General features: G+C 36.5%; 2 protein-coding genes across 2 annotated transcripts in view; one reads left to right on the top strand and one right to left on the bottom strand.

Annotated features, from left to right (window-relative positions):
- LOC125230255 (troponin C-like) overlaps positions 1 to 16,196 on the top strand; it is a 50,208-nt gene extending 34,012 nt beyond the window's left edge. The window contains exons 5-6 of the mRNA XM_048135361.1: positions 12,020 to 12,151; positions 15,537 to 16,196. Of these exons, the coding sequence (XP_047991318.1) occupies positions 12,020 to 12,151; positions 15,537 to 15,565 (161 nt within the window). The 3' untranslated portion in view covers positions 15,566 to 16,196. The remainder of the gene's footprint in view (positions 1 to 12,019; positions 12,152 to 15,536) is intronic.
- Positions 1 to 17,652, bottom strand: part of LOC125230253 (calmodulin-like) — a 129,123-nt gene that overhangs the window by 81,042 nt on the left and 30,429 nt on the right. The window lies entirely within an intron of this gene.

Genomic DNA, 17,652 nt, shown 5'->3' with positions numbered 1-17,652 from the left:
GCCATCGGTGTTCTCTGAAAAATGGGCCATTTTTTTCAAAGTTGGACGTCCACCCCACTCTTTTTGTAACATGGGTATTTTTTACGCGATTCATACTCAGAATCGCAAGGTCTTTCGATCCTGATAGGAGAAAAAACATCTCCCAAGACTTCCGTACATTTTTCAAACCTAATTTCTATTCCGTTAACGCCTTACAAAATGTATGAAAAAATGGTAACGGAATGGGAAAATTACTTTGGGACACTTTTTTTCTCCTATTAGGATTGAAAGAGCTCGTGATTCTGAGTGGAAACCACATACAAGTTTCCAAATTAAAAAAGAAAGTGGGCTCGGTCTCTTTAAAACAAGAGTGAATAACGCTACTGAATCGGTGAGCTCCATCTTAGACTCTGTCTTCACTTTCCACCAGGTGCGACTAGGGTCGATCACCTATCAGTCTATAATAATAATTAAAAAAAAGATTGCAACTTTGCTGGATATATTGGGCAATGCATTTCTTATTCAAGGTTGAAAAAGCATTGCTAAGACGTCAAGCGCTACCTATAGGTACATATGAAAGCTAGTTTGTTTCACAAGGGAGCAAAATAGTTGTTACACGTGTGGTTACGTGCCATATTGATACTCGAGCAAGCGAGAGATTCCAAAATTGAACCGCAAGCGTAGCGCGTACAAGCAAAATACGGCACGAGTTTAACATTAAAATAATACGAACGATTCTTTCTATTTTGTCCTTTCTGTGGTCCAATGAAAAAATTTAATACAATTTAGATTATTGTTATGACAGAGGCAATACTGATATGGAATTGGGTCAAAACATTTAGAAAATGGCCAATAGCGAAACTAGGTCATGGTGGCGCATGAAAATTTATGAGTTCTTATTGTAATCAAAGATTATTATATATTAAAGACTGTTAATCTTCGTACAAGACTACTTACTAGTCATCTCTCTCTCTTTAGCCTGATTCTACCCTTCGGGTACAGAGTATAATAAAGAGTACTATTGTAGGTACCTCACAGTTACCGCCTGTCAAAAACGCGAACAGTCGGCCTGTCATATTTCACTCATACAAGCATAGTACAGTCAACCAATTGGAACCCTAGGCCACTGTTATAGAACTATGTCATAGTGACGTTATAAATCAGATTGTAAGAAATCTCTTACTGCTTGTCATTTTGACATGGTTGTAGAGTGGCCTAGGGTTCCAATTGGTTGACTATACGCGTTCACCGGTAACTGTGAGGTAACCGAGAGGGGGTAGGCGACACTTTCAGCGGGGCCGGGAGTGGCTATACTGTACGATAGTACTCTTTATTATACTGTGGTAACACCGAATCCGTCCGTCCGTCCGAATGTAGATCGCCGCCGAATCGTTTAAGTGTAGGTAGGTACCCCACATAGCAAAAAAATGTGATAGCTCTATACGAGTATATAATTATTTGAGACTGACACGGAAACAGTAAACTCATCGTTTGGCGCGAGTCCAAACGTTCGATTGTATTGGAGGCCGATTATCGACGAATTTCATTCGTGTTCCGTTGCCATAAATTGAAAAACGAATATCCATGCATTTGAGTATGAAACAATTAAATTAAGGTCCGTTCAGACCGACTACGTGGGTGTAGAATTATTTATTTACTAGCTTTTGCCCGCGGCTTCGCTCGTGTTAAATTCAAAGTGGCGGAATGCTGCATACCAATTTCCACTCCCCATTTTAGGGAATTGGGGGTTAGAAAGAGACAAAATGTAGCCTATTTCACTTCCATTCCTTCAACAATCTCTACTTAAAAAAGCACCCCAATTCGTCGCAGTTAAAAAAGACACTATTTATTATCAGTGGAAACTAATATTGAAGAAATGTAGTTTTTACCGCGGTAACCGAAGACAATAAAAGTAAATTTTAAAAAACTACTTATTAATGAAAAAAACATTACTTTTTAACGAAAAAAAAAAGGATCATACACATCAGTTCTTATATTTAAATTTTTGTTTTATTTTCCGCACCAATTGTATGCTTCTGTTTGGTCCAATGGTTGACTGGTAGATAAAGCCTAGAGACATTAAGTTCGCCATTTGTACTTTATGTTGTGCAATAAAGGTTAAATAAATAAAAAAATTCACTACAATTTTTGTAGAACATAAATATTAACCACTCTGTAACAACGTTATCGGTAATACCGTTATTTACGATTACCGTGTACCGTTACCGTTATTTCAGTCTGAGTACGCCTTTATATGACGGCCTGAATTATATGCAATTTACATGTCGATTGTGTAGTGGCTATTTGGATGTAAAATTTAATGGGGTGTAAATTGCACTATACTTCATGTGTGCTACAGAATGGATAAATTCATTCCGTACCTCATTGTTATATACAAACTACTTATAAACTAGATGATTTGGAATCCATACTTAATATTTATTTTGTCCATCTTTCACGGCAAAACAGAGCGACGACGAATTGACGTAATTCTTTAATTGGTGATAGCTGAAGGGATGGAGACTGACATAGGCTACTTTTTGTCTTTTTCTAACCGCCCACTCCCCTTTAAATGCGGGGTGGAAGTTTGTATAGAGCATTCCGCATTTTTTTTAATCTGGGCATAATCGTCAGCATCGTCATTTTTAATATTTGGGTGAATCAACTTTTCTTTGCCAGCAAAATTACGCATACTTTGACTACATGTGGTCAGAAAATTTAATTTGTATTTAGTGTAATTAGTTTATACTTATTATATTAAAAACAGATATACAAGCTATGCAATACATCATGTTTTTATAGGATTTACTATTTTATTACTTTATTTAGAGCAGTGACCCAGTGGACATAGCTGTCCCTCACTTTTGTATGAAAAAAGTGTCTCTTCCACTGGGTCACATATAGATTTAATTGTAAATGTTTTTTTTTAATTATTCCCTTAATGTAAAATAAAAATAAGGATCTTTATTCACGATGGCCCGGTTAAAACTCACAAAAGTAGAGCTAATAATAAGTATGGGCAATTCTTGCAAAAAGCAAGAAAAAGTTGATTCACCCATTTATCTCGAAATAACGGCACGCTAATAAATACAAGTTAGTGTACAACCTGAGTGCACTTGCAGTGTCAAACAATTGAAATTCATACAAGTGTCCTGAGTCGACGCACGCTCGCCCGCTCCACTGCACGCCTCTTCGAACATTGGTCTAAGCCAGTGTTTTTCAAACTTTATGGTGCCACGGCCCATTATGACCTCTCAATTTTTTTCGCGACCCCCATACCTCGTTTCTAATATTGCCTGCTGAAAGATGTAATAAATTTTATTACATCTTTCAGCACATCGAATCGAATCGAATTTACAACTTTTATAAATAAAAGTTGTAAATTCGATCAAAGGTTCGCAAACTCGTCTATTGCGAATAGTATGCATAAATATGGGTGTACTTTATCACTTATCACTCAGGGGTGAGATGGCTTTCGAGAGGAAGGGTCTTGACACGCGTTATAGAGCTTCAATCAGAATTATCAATGTTTTTACAATATTGTTGCTGATTATGTTACGATACTGAAAGTAGCATATCTTGCCGGTATCTTTGACCACTTAAATGTTATGATCGCAAGTCTGCAAAGAAAGGGACGAAAACATAATTAGAGAAAAAGATAAAGTTAACGAATTTCTAGCAAAAATTGAGTTGTGGACTACATTTTTACACAGCATGCAGTTTGCGTATGCCTATGCAGTTTGATTATTTCCCTTGCATGGCTAAAATCATTCTAGAAATATCATCAGATATGGTGGAGAGCTTGCAAAGTTTAAAAAACCAACTCCAAAGTTATTTCTCAACTGAAACATTGATTGGTGATGGAAAGTTGGATTTTGAAATTTTTTTTTTTTAATATTAAGTCCGTTGAGCTGGCTGATCTCAACGCCTCGGTGAAAGAAGCACCATTTCAATTGATGCGTTCTGGGTTAAAAGAATGACTGCATTTAGTAAAAGAAGCCCTTAAAGTTTTGTACCCATTTGCTACTTCATATTTATGCGAGCTGACGTTTTCAACAAATAAACACAATTTATTTATTTATCATAAAATTAGTTTTTTAAGGTTAACCTTTTAATTTTCAAGAATTTGACTTTTTTGGGTTAAAAAAAACATAACCAGTTTATCATAAAGCTGAACTTCGCGACCCCCTTGGATAGACGCCGCGACCCCCCTGGGGGTCGCGACCCACACTTTGAAAAACACTGGTCTAAGCGGTACAGCGGTGAGCGGCAGCCATACGTGCGAATGAAAAGTTTCATCGCTGTGTCTCGCTCCAAGGTATGGCCGCCGCTCACCGCTGTCGCGCTTAGACCAATGTCGTGGCCGGGCCGTTAAGCTTCTGGGCACGTTTTACGAGGCACAATTTTCTCCCGATTTGCCGCGCGAGTTATGAAATTGTCAAAATTTCCCTAGTGCAGTTACGAGCAACTTACGAATACGAGTCTACCTCTAGTATAATAAAACTCTAGACTGGAAATAACTGCAATAGTTTCTATATTGAAACTTGTAAGTTTATATATCGTCACTACTTTAAAAAAAACTTGTATCTTCGTCTGTCAATGAAAAGAAAATTGTAGTAAGTATGTATGGAATGCATATAGACTTACTGCGTTTTAACTTTGAGGAACAGCGTGAGATACGAGATTTTTTAAAAGTAGTGACGATAATAATATGTAGTTCGGTGAAGTTGGTATGCCGTAAAACAAGAAAGAAGAAAAAGAAATTGATATCCCGCCACAAAAACAAAGTTCATCCTCACTTTTTCGACACGTGCCAAACCAAGAACAAACGGGCCTCTCGCTCGTTTTTGCCCAGAACGTGCAAGTTGTGGAGCTACCTTCTGAGCTGTTCCCCTTGCGTTATGATATGGGGTTTTCAAGAAGCAGATATTTAGGGTTCTTAAAGGTCGGCAACGCGTAAGTGGCTCCCCTGATTTTGCTTGTCCATGGGCGGCGATGACTGCTTTCTATCAGGCTGCTCGTCTGCTCGTTTGCTGCCTATTTCATAAAAAAATATACTTGTACGAGTATTATATGCCTCCTGACCTTTTTTATATATTTAGGTGACTTGACTGGTCCTTAATACTCAATCCTTTTAAAGAACCATCATCCTAACTGAATACACCGTGTTTCACTTAACACTAAAAACCTGAAAACAGTTTGTTCAGAATCGAGAGTAGAATCGATTGAGCTATATCTTGATGGGGGTAATATTTTTATTTAAATTAGTATTATTAGTTATTTTTTACGTGCCCATTCTATTGTACTCGTAATACAACATTGTGTATATCGCATTGCTAGAGGTTGTTTACCTTTTTTCAGTATTTAGGGGTATTAATACTGGCCGGTTACTTGGACGATTATTTTTTCCGCTACTAGTTTGACGTTGTTTGTCAGTTTAATCTTAATGTTTATCATAAGTCATAACAAATTGAACTCGTACCTAATTACAACCTTGTCATTTTGAATATTGAGTTTATTTGCTTACTGCGATTACCTGTCCAATTTGAAGTTTACTGTGACAAAGCTTTAAAGTGTTTTACAGTGACATCTTAGCTGTCTATTGGTAAACCTTATGTCGTTGCAGTAACGTACACAAATAAATGCATAATAGCTGCAGTCGCGTCACTACGTGCACTTCAGCTCGTTCGTTGTGCGCGTGCCGCGGCCGCTGCAGGACACCATCGCGAGCGCAGACTTCTGGCCGAAAGGTGTGGTTTTTCGGCGGTTCCGGGGCAACCTGCCAAATCCCACACCGGGGCAAACGACGCAACGGAGCCACGCTGTGACGTCATCGCCCAAATCAATTGTTTAATTTTATTTTTAATTTTGTTTTCTTTATTTTCTGTGTTTTTTGTTATCTAAGTTTCGTGACGCATTGGTTTTACTGTAAGGTCATGTAAACATGTTTTACTAATAAATAATAATAATAATAATAAATAAATAGTCTTATGGTTTATGATGGTAGTTAGCAATTATTTCATTGAGTGTAGAGCTAAAAGTCAAGTAGAGCTGTACAGAAAATTAAAAATTCAATTAAAAAAAAAGTACCGATCAGATTAAAAGATGGATACTCTAGATGAGTTTAAAAAAATAAAAATCAGTTGGGGTGTCTGAGGTTTTGAGTGATACCGGAAACACCGTGTATAAAGTAGTAATTATTAGACTTTATTAACTTTTAAAAGTAAGTTTTCTCACTGATATTAAATAAAGTCTCAACTTGAGCAATAAAGGTGAAAATTTTTCAGTAATATTTTACATACCTTGAATTTCGTTACTTGATCATGCGTAGAATTCCTTTGATATATTTTCTCAGAAATTGGCTATTGGGCCTTTAAGAATGTCATACTTTACTCCAAATATTCTTTGTAAAATATGTTTTTGAAGGTTTTCGTATCAGATATTTTGCGTAATTTCATGCGTAAATATATTTTGTGACTAATATTATATTATAAATAGGTATTTGAATTAAAAATTAAAAATCTAAATAAGATGTCAGAATTATATTAAAGAATAGGAAAGGTATTTGAATATTGTTACCTCCCTTAGAAGGTACTTAATATACTAGTATACCTACCATTTGATGGTAAAATTATGCCTTTTATCCTTACCATGACTGTGAGACGCTAGCGTTTTTTGCGTAACTTATTTTAAACATATCTCGCTCCGGGTGGCTATATTATATTAGTGCGAGTGAGCCATTGTATTAAACTAAATGTATGTTAAAATTCGAAATAAGATGTCTTATATTAAAGAAAAAATTACTGTATGGACGAATGATGTATTTTTTTCTTTAATATATGACATCTTATTTCGATTTTTAATTTATATACCTAAAGACTATACACGATAAAATCCGGCCATACATAATATGGCAAATCTTTTAATAAAAAGTAAATTTTCAAGCAGGACCGTTTCCATATAAATTGTGGATATCAACCTACAAATTCAAGTTATAAACATACCATAACGTTAGTTGGTCTAGGAATTTTAGCAGTGTATATCTCATGGTACCAATATTTTTTTGTCCACTGTCTTCTGGCAGTCTATACAAAACTTTCCTTGTTTAATTATATTAGCCAAAATATACCTGACGATATACTGATTCCACAATAGTAAAAATTTTTTTTGATTGTAATAAGATTAAGAAAGTTCTGAGGTTTTCTAACTTTGCTGAGTTCGACTTTTTGACACTTTTTGGTCTTCCTATACAAAAACAACTTTCAGTGCTTGGAGTAGAAAGCCTTCCTGACTCCCAAATGTCGAAATGAGTTACAATAACTATTTTTTTTTGGTATGATGACATTCTAATGCGTGTAAAACGGCTTTTAAAAATATAACTACTATTGTGAAAAGTGGGATAGGAAGCCTGTGAAGAGTGTCAAAAAACGCTGGACAAAAAATGAAATGTACTATGGACTGTATTCGGCGAAAACTCACACATAATCATGCATTACAACGAATAGCTACTATTATTACACAGTTTAAGATATACTGGTTAATAAAAGTACAAACATTACTTCAAAATGTGGATTCGGGAAAAAATATTCCATATCATGCATGACCGGATTTTATCGTGTAGTCTTTATAGTAGTGTGACTACTTAAAAACACAAATCAAAATATTTGTTAAAATAATTTGATTTCTTTCTATAGTTGCGTAGATCTATGTTATTATATCCATTATCCATACGTTTAATTATAAACATACATATTATAAATTCGCAGTCATGGACGGACGGTCAAATTAACGAAATTGGTAACGCGTTGTACCGGCAATCCAATAATGTGGATTTGAGTCCCCATGTTTGTCAGAGTTGATAACTGTCTATTTTTTCATTGCGATTGACATCTACATTTATAATTTGCGAATATATAAACAACTAGCTTTTGCCCGCGGCTTCGCTCGCGTTAGAAATAGACAAAAAGTAGCCTATGTCACTCTCCATCCATTCAAATCTCCACTTAAAAAATCACGTCAATTCGTCGCTCCGTTTAGCCGTGAAAGTTGGGCAAACAAACAGACACACACACTTTCCTATTTATCTTATGTCTTTAAACGAGCAATTCTTGTATATTTATTTATTTATTTATATACATATATCGACGATCTAACCGCTCTAACGATTTAGCTGGAATTTGTTATGTGGGGGTTTTCGGGGGTGAAAAATCGATCTAGATCCCGGAAAACGCGAATTTACGAGTTTCGTGCATTTTTCTTTCGCGTTAGTAAACGTAAAATATGATCGTTAATTTCGACGCCCGCGCGGCAGTTCCACGTAGCTCAGTCGTACGAGGTCGGTCTAATGTTCGCAGACAGATCGCACATATTATGGGGTTTCGAATCCCGGCCAGAAATTAAGTTTTTTTTTTATATAAGAGTTTTTTTTTTACCTCAAGACGTGATATAATAAAATAGAACCGAGCGAAGCTCGGTCGCCCAGATATTAATATTTATAAGTATGGATGTTACGCTAACGAATATGTCAAACTTGTATTACATCATAAGAATAAACTTTTGAGACTTTTTTTACATTTTATTAACATAACAGCCTCAACAATTCAAGTAGTTATTTCAGCAAGTATTTGCACTCTCAGGCCCATCCGCTGCATGCATTAATGCAATTGCATCGCCCAACAGTCAGAGTGCATACTGCAGACAGATTCATGGGCGGGCAAAAGATTTACAGGCTTTGGCACTGAGTAAACGAATTGAAATATTTGTCTTACGGCCCTATTAGAAACTTAAAGCGAAAAATGACGACGGTACAGTTCGTTGAAGTTTCGCGTGACGTCACGCCTAGGTACAATTTTTAGTTAGAAGTGACGTCACAACTGTAGGGTTTGCAATCCGGATATTCGAATATCCGAATTATTCGAATATCCGCCAATATTTTTATCCGAAAATATTCGAATAATCCAAGTGAAATTATCCGGATAAACGGATAATTTCTATAAACATCATTTTTTATTTATAAGTAATATATTTAATAGATAGACGTCACTGAAACCAACTTCGATCAATTCTTAATGCGGATAATGTTATTGCTAACAAGTTAACACCTATTTATCTTAAAAATCAAACTAATACCTATTTACAAAACAAAGCATTCGTGGACAAAGAAGTAAGCAGAATGCCTCACCCCACGCACTCAGTTCTTATCAAATATTCGATTAATTGGATGATTAAAAAAAACAGAAAAACGTTCAAGTATTAATTTTTAATATGAAAACGTTACTACTTTCATTACTGCTAATAGCTAACGTGAAGTTATCTGTAAAACCATACTTAATAAGGGAGATTTATACCTAGATTTCCTAGTTCCTTGTTTTTTTGAAATTGAAATTTAGCGCCTTACTCCGAATTTAGCTGTTATCAGTTCCATGGCAATTTAGTACGCCAGAATTCCCCCCACTTCACTAAGAAATATAGGGCATTTTCCTTTTAAGTCCTCAGTTACATGCATACACTAAAATAGGTCTAATTACTACTTATACTTTGAAATCTTAGTCGATCTACTGATCAGCTTGGAAACTAAAACCCATCAAATCGCTGCCGAGCAATTTGAGGCGTTTTGGATTTGAATATTTAAATAAGTTCGCCTTTGTACCTCCTCCTTCTTCATTCTTTTAAATTTTATGTCTTGTATATTTTATGTTGGTGGTACAATAAAGAATTTACTTACTTACTTATTTATCACCTCTCCCCTTCCATTGGTACTTTGGTACCAGCCACTGTGCAACTAAGGTCTAAAATGATCCACACCTGGATAGGAAGTGTCTTCGACTAATTGGTCTTCTCTTTTTTTGGTTATTCTGTTTTGAACATAGGTTCAATAGATATAGATCTTTGCTCATTCCTGTTCTAAGACCCTAACCAGGACGCATTTGTTTAGATCCTACGAAAAGAGTTTTCAACTTTTTATATTAAGTATCCGATCCGGTCCAAGATGGCATCTGGTACGGGCGTAGGCATTTATGCTAATGACTAGTGACTACAGTGGTAGTATCAGCATGGGCAATTATGGCACTGTCTTCCAAGCCGAGACATACGCAATAATTAGCTGTGTACATAAGAATATAGTTAGACAAACCCAAGGAAAGAAAGCCTTCACATCGCCCAGAGTTGACTCTAGACTGGTATTAAACGGCATCCAAGCTCTTAACAAGCTTGGAAGGCAAAACAAGGTGCAACTGGTATGGATACCGGGGCACGAAGGCTTCATTGGCGATGAAAATGCTGATGAACTTGCCAAGGCCAGATCTGAAGACAACTTCATAGGTTGCACCGGACCTTTTGTGGGCCTTTCACAAGGAACCATTAAAACGGCTATGAAAGATCAAACAAAGGCTAATCAACAAAAAGAGTGGGATGCCCTGGTAGGTCTGAAGCATTCAAAGCTCTTTATGCGGAGGGTAGAATCTGGATGGAGCAAAAAGCTAGGAAAGCTAGGCAAAAGATAACTCCAAATTATAACGGGGGTGTTCACAGGCCATTACGGGATCAAAGGCATTTTGGCCAAGATGGGACACGCTGACTACACTGACTGTCGCATGTGCGGCGAAGAGGAAGAGACCGTCAGACATCTAATGTGTGAATGTCACGCCCTCGCCAGACAAAGAATGAAGAACTTTGGAGCAGGCTACCTAGTACCAAAGGACATCAGAGAGCTACCCATGAGCCTCATCATCCGATACGTGGAGATGGTCGAGAAGCTCCTGAATAGCTGAAGGATCTTAAGATCGAAGGGGGTAATTCACAGGGGGTAATTGCACAAAAGATCCCGATGGGTCGAAGTGTATCCGGAAGGTCCCCCGCAGATTTAAGATAAGATGAGTATCCGATCCGATCGAGCGAAGGACCGACTCCTATACATTCTCGAAATCATTCAAGGCGCCATCTTTGATTTTTGCCTTTGACATCCTTCCTACATCCGATATCGGATCGGATAATATGACAACGCTGTATGGCCCTATAACCGTCAACATATGCAATGATGTTGTCTCACGTTCCACTCTACACAAGCCATCCTCTTTACCATCCATTTCCAAGGTAAAGGTGTTGTCAGAAAAACTTCTCCTTATGCCTAACAGCTAACTAATCACTACTACTAACTGTCTTATATCAACAGCTCACTATCTGATTGCAAGATTCTAGTCATAGAACTAAAGATAGAGAGCTAGGTGTGTTTTAATTTCTACAGTTTGCTGATTTACGCAAAAAATTAATAAAATATGTAGGTAAATTTCACATTATGGCGCTCATCTATCTCAGCCGTTATCAATTCCACGCTTATACGCACCTGGAACATTAATTTTGTTCCATTTAATAAATTATCCGAAATTATCCGAATTATTCGAATATTCGAATAATAAAAATTGTATTATCCGAATTATTCGAATATTAAAAACCCGTCGGATAATGCAAACTCTCACAAGCCCCCACTCCGGAACTTTGATGCTCTATATCTTTGTATTTTTTCATTAATTAGAAAAAGCGAAAAATATGTGTTCAGTATTTTTGGACGATCTAACTGCCAGACTGATCTAAAGGTCCTTTGCAAAAACTGCTACTGACTTTAACTCAAAAGACTAAAAACTTTCAGATGTCATAATATACATAGTCAAAGGTTCAGATTCCTTTTTGGGTACCAAAAGTAACCAACCAGGTTCAGTTTGGAGGAATCTTGCTATATTAAATTTTAAGCGTCATATTGAAACTATATAATCTGCATCATGACTTGTTTTTAACCCCCGATGCAAAACCGACGGGGGTGTTATAGTTTGACGTGTCAATCTGTCTGTCTGTCTGTCTGTCTGTCTGTTTGTCTGACTGTCTGTGTGTGTCTGTCTGTGGCATCGTAGCTCCCGAACGGACGAACCGATTTAGATTTAGTTTTTTTTTGTCTGAAAGCTGAGTTAGTCGGGAGTGTTCTTAGCCCTGTTTCATGAAAATCGGTCCACTATGTCGGGGTTTTTCAAAATTTTAATTATTATTACAGGAAATGGCTACATCCCTACATCGAGCCTGCGTGAAATCTTGGCTGCACTCGATGACCAGCTCACGCCCGATCAGCTGAACGAGATGATCGCAGAAATCGACACTGATGACTCTGGAACTGTTGACTTTGATGGTAAGCCTTAGAGTACACAGCCGTCTCTTTCACTCTTGTTAGATCTTAGCATGTGTAAAGGAAAAAGTGTTAGAATCAGGATATTTTGTGAGCAGCTCACCCCTGAGCCCCTGACCAGTGGAATGAGATGATCGGACACTATACTCCAAACGCTAATTCGAGTCCAAAAAATAAAACCGCCTTCAAAAAAAGCGTGTTACAAAACACAGAGAAACTAAAAAGCCAAAAATAATAAACCTTCGAATTCAGATTTCTTATCGGATTGCAATAATCTAAACATCCAAATTATAAACAAATCAATTATTTTTGTAGTCGGTACCAGACCTGTTCGTCGCCTTGCTATTTCCTGTTTGCCCCACCCAACCATACGCAGGCTGGCCCCGACTCCAAAAATAATTGATTTGTTTATAATTTGGATGTTTAGATTATTGCAATCCGATAAGAAATCTGAATTCGAAGGTTTATTATTTTTGGCTTTTTAGTTTCTCTGTGTTTTGTAACACGCTTTTTTTGAAGGCGGTTTTATTTTTTGTTAAAAAGTTAATTTATTTGTTGATTTTTAGTGGTTCCTAGTGATATTATATGTATCAGTCCGAATATATGTACAGTAGTGAAAGAATTATCCTTTAACTCCTAACCGTTGAGGAGATGACCTTCCATCATCAGCTCAGCCACATAAAATTATTACCATCAGGCGTAAATACTGGTGTACCTTTGAAAAATACACTAAGAACATTACATGTGCCTATAACATTTGAAGAGTTCCCTCGATTTCTCCAAGATCCCATCGTCAGACCCCGACTTGGTGCCAATGGGATCATCTCGAGGTTATACCCGTTCGATCAAAAAAAAAATTTTGAAAATCGGTCCACGATCCTCGGAGATATCGAGTAACATACATACAAAAAAAAAAAAAACATTCAGTCGAATTGAGAACCTCCTCCTTTTTTGAAGTCGGTTAAAAATCTACTACGATGTTGCCACTGCAAGAAAATGTTTGTAGAATAGTATAATCTTTTTTTTATAAAAGCACACACAAAGATAATTTATTTATTGATAATTTCAAACCTTTGATTTAAATAATTAAAATTCTTTACTTATTTACATAAATACTAGGTCCGTCCGAATAAAAAAAATATTTTCTATGATTTTTGGTTGCAAAGTTGGTTTGCGCTTGTATCACTTCAGGTGTTAATAACGTTTGGTACATTATTTTATGGTAAAGAAAACCTCAGACATTATGATATATTTTTTAATATACTGTACTGTACTTGACTTATGAACGAAATTGTGTACATCGCGTTTTATGGTAGTCATGGCCGCAATTTTTTTCGGAGGCGGCCATGACACCATGGTTTCTCACTTTCATCAACTTTCATTCATTCTTGAATATTTTATTGTGCTCCGTGGTGATTTCTGCCTTGTTGAGTATTTGTTTTTTGTTAATATTTTGTTTCCTGTTCAGATATCGTGACTAATTTAATACACATGTGCAGAAATTGCATTTAGTGCATAAATTTGTGATTTATTTATTCATTATCTTAGGTGTAAGTAAGTTAATTATTGGAAACGTGTATGAAGGAGTTCTTAGGCATTGTCACAAATACCCCTAATCTAAATACCAATGACCAAGATTCATAATTTGTGGCGGACGTTGCCACTAATTATACTGATAAGTTTTCAAACAAAAAAAACACACACACAACACGGGAAAAAACATCAACCACGCATCACCACCATCACCAGCATCACCAGTCACGAATTTGATCATACGTATAATTTTGTATTTTGGGTTTCTGATATGCTATAAAGAATGTATTTATTTAAAAGGTTGACGAAGTCTGAATAGTATTTTGACAGTGACATAAGTGACATTGACAGCTATGACAGCTAGGTGACATTGACGTATCTGTCGTAGTTTTTTTGGACTCGAATTAGCGTTTGGAGTATAGGACCCATATCATCTTATTCGCTCTTGCTTGCTCTTAATATGTGTAAAGAAGATAGCCAAAAATCCTGGCGTCAGTAAACGACCAGCTACTGAACCAGATGATCGGAGACTCTGGAACTATGGACTTTGATGGTAAGCAATATTCGTCTAATCAGCCGGCCTCTTCAGACAATCGCAGTCTGGCCAGGGGCGGCTCACTCCGCGATCCTATTGCCGCGCTAAAAGTACATGCCGGCGGCCGCGAGTTCGCGGCCCATTCAGTGGCGACGACCTTTGCGCGGCGCAATAGAATTTAATGTCGGCTGCACGCGTGCGGTCCGTTTGTTAACGTAGGTAAGAATTTTGAATAGCGGCATTTTGTGAACATCAAAGGAGTGAGCCTTCTGTACTTGTACTATTAAATATTCTGTGGTCTGGCTCTGTCTTGCCACTACAGAAGAAAGATTGGGGGAGCTAGCTACGATACGCCAAGCGTAAGTGGTTATGACGTTGGCTAGGTAGTAGGTACCCTGAAGTAAGTAAATCCAAAGAACTGACAACTCGGTTATATTTGACGCCGCATATATAACTTCTACTACAATTATTATTTCCATCAAAACTGAAATCTACTTTTCCGGCGCTTGACGATAAACCCATTAAAGTCCGATTTAATGAAATGACATTTCCGAACAGAAAATACAATTTCTCAAGTACGTCTACGAAAAAGCCTATTAAGAAAATGAAGAAGCCTACAATAAAGCCGTTAAATGAATGCTTGGGTGGCTTCGGGCTGGCTTAAATAATCAAAGATTAATTAAAAACGGGGTGTTGTTTTTAAAGCAGATTACACCGGTACCAACTAGAGACAGGAAAAGCTAGATTGGCAAGGATTTTGATAGTCTACGGCAGTGCAAGGGTTAAGTAAACGTCATAATTTCATAGAAGTTTGACGTTCTAAATAATTTTGCAGAGAAATAGACGTCGTTGCTTAGTTTATGTCGCGCCAATTACAAGAATTTGTGCGTTTGGCTACGTACCCTGAACCGCCTACTGTGGGCCGATTTTTGAGTCCGTTCGAATTCAGAAAATTGTCCCTGAAAATAATAAAATAAGCAAGTCACCGTTTTCAACCGGTATTTTAGTGACAAAATCCCGTATGCGAGATTTAAAAATCGCCCTCCAGCCGGCGTATCATGCTGCCAATTTTATCACTTATCCACGTGGACATCTGTCACTCTCAAACTGACATACTTGCCAAAGCGTGACGGATGCTTTATCCACGTGGATAAGTGATAAAATTGGTAGCATGATACGCCGGCTGGTCAAATTACGTTTCTCTAAATAAAACGACCACTCTGTAAGTATTTTAAGCTTAACACATTTTTTTTTTCAGCCAGCTTATTATGATGAATAAGTAATTTAACTGGCAGAGTAAATGTTGTTCTCTGATTGCAGAGTTCATGGAGATGATGACCGGCGATTAGACGGGACATACGGTGCGGCGTTTTGTACGGCAGCGATGCGGTTGTTGAAAAACAGATTTTATTGTGGTTTCAAATAGAGGAAAAATTAATAATTGTAAAACTTGTAATTTAGTCTTGGTTGAAACTTGAGCTGTAATTTATCTGAAGAGGTATTTGATTTTGTTCTAGATTTTCCATTATTTTAAAATCATGTTGTTTAATAAATATAAACCATAAGGTACAGACAATCTAAAGGTTTTATTATTATTGATTACTCATGAACTTAGAATATAATAGAATAGAATAAACATTTATTCGTCAACATATTTAGGCAAGACACATCTACAGTTTACATAAATCTACTGATAATACAATCTAATCGTGTTTCAGCTTATTCAAGTTACCATAGTGAAAAAAATCTGTATCTATTATTTAAATGTTTAAAAAAAAAAATATATTAGTTAGATACCACAGTGTTTAATTTCAATTATAAGTAAATTAAAAACACTCCTTAAAAAAAGAAGAAAAATTCTATTCCGTATGCTTACCCCCAAACAACCATTACTTAATAAATATGAACAGCGCTCTTAGCTTATAATCTCTGTAATTAATTTTAGTATACTCCTCATTGTAATAAATTAAATACAATTAATTTTGTTTATTTTACTTAATCTCTGAATAAAGGCTAGTTATGTCATAGAGGAATAAGTAAGGGTAGATTTGTAACTTCATACATCAGTAAATGCGGGTTATTTGTATAGGCATAGTTAAAATTAAATGACATGTAACGACAATTACGCGTCAATCACGCGTCAACCAGCATAAATTATCAGTACTGCTACATAACAATAGATGTCGCGACGAACGAAAAGTCTAATCCTCACCAATTTTTAGCTAATATTGATCAGTATTCTGTTTTCAATTCCTTCTGCTTATAATATAAGTTGTAAACTGTTCTAATATTAAATTTTGGCAGACGAGATACAGTTGCCACCTAGTATCGAGTAGTGGTACTGATAATTCACGCTATCTGATGCGTGATTGACGCGTGATTGTCGCTAAATGTTGCTTAACTATGCCTATACAAATAACCCTCATTTACTGATTTTACTTTTTCTGCTTTCATAAATCTTTATGAAAGGACCGTCCGCTTATATGGCGACAACCCGAATATCGGGTTATCCGGCATCTGAGCAAAGTTCACGAGTACCAGCCGGGTTCTTGCTTGCAAAAATGTTAAGACGATACGGTAGGGGTCAATTCTCCATACAAACGCTCTCGACTATTTCCTCCCTGGTTTTTGAAGATAGAGCAATGATTTTTTCAACACAGATTGTTATTATTTTTATCTGTGTCGGACCGTTTTGATTTTTTTCGATATTCTGCTTTTCAAAGATTCTAGAGCCAATCAAAAAATTCCAAAAACGGCCTTTTTCATTGTGGCGCAAAAAAAGGTGTGATACTCAAGATTGGTAACAATTAACCAAAAAAGCTAAACGGTCCGACATAGATTATTTCATTTTTATTCAGATTCTCAAATTTCGTTCCGATTGATTAAGTTTTGAAGGAGGAAAGAGCCGACAGCGGAAACCTCGATTTTAAAGATTTTTTTGGAATATCTTTTGACTGAGTTGTTCTTAATGGACAATTTTTTTTTCGATAAATCTAGTTAATAAAACTTGTATATTTAACTAGAATTCCCAAGTCGAAAGGGGGGCTCCTTTCCATTTTAGCATTTTCGCTACCGTATCCTCTTAAAGATGCTTCAAACCTCGTCTTTGCAACTATTAGGTACCAGTCAAACGGATCTAGATTTTGCAAGGCTAGCAAAGCGACTGGTTAACCGGCGCATGTCATTAAGGCCTTCGCACAAAGAACGGTACTGACGTCTGAAACGTCTTAATTATCATACGAGAACTACATACAGGTAACGCAGAGATAGGTTCCACTTGGCACTTTCTAGCGGAGTTAATAGACGTTCTGAATTTAATATGGCTTTGCTATGGATATAATATAACTGAAATATCTTTAACCGGAAAGTTGATTACACCTAAAACATTTGGCATAGGTACTTGCATCACGATTTAAAGACTCGAATTTCAATATGA

Source organism: Leguminivora glycinivorella, chromosome 10 (genome assembly GCF_023078275.1).
Source record: "Leguminivora glycinivorella isolate SPB_JAAS2020 chromosome 10, LegGlyc_1.1, whole genome shotgun sequence".
NCBI classification, from domain to species: Eukaryota; Metazoa; Arthropoda; class Insecta; order Lepidoptera; family Tortricidae; genus Leguminivora; species Leguminivora glycinivorella.
The sequence above is the reverse complement of the archived record's forward strand: the minus strand, read 5'-3'. Positions and strand labels throughout refer to the sequence as shown.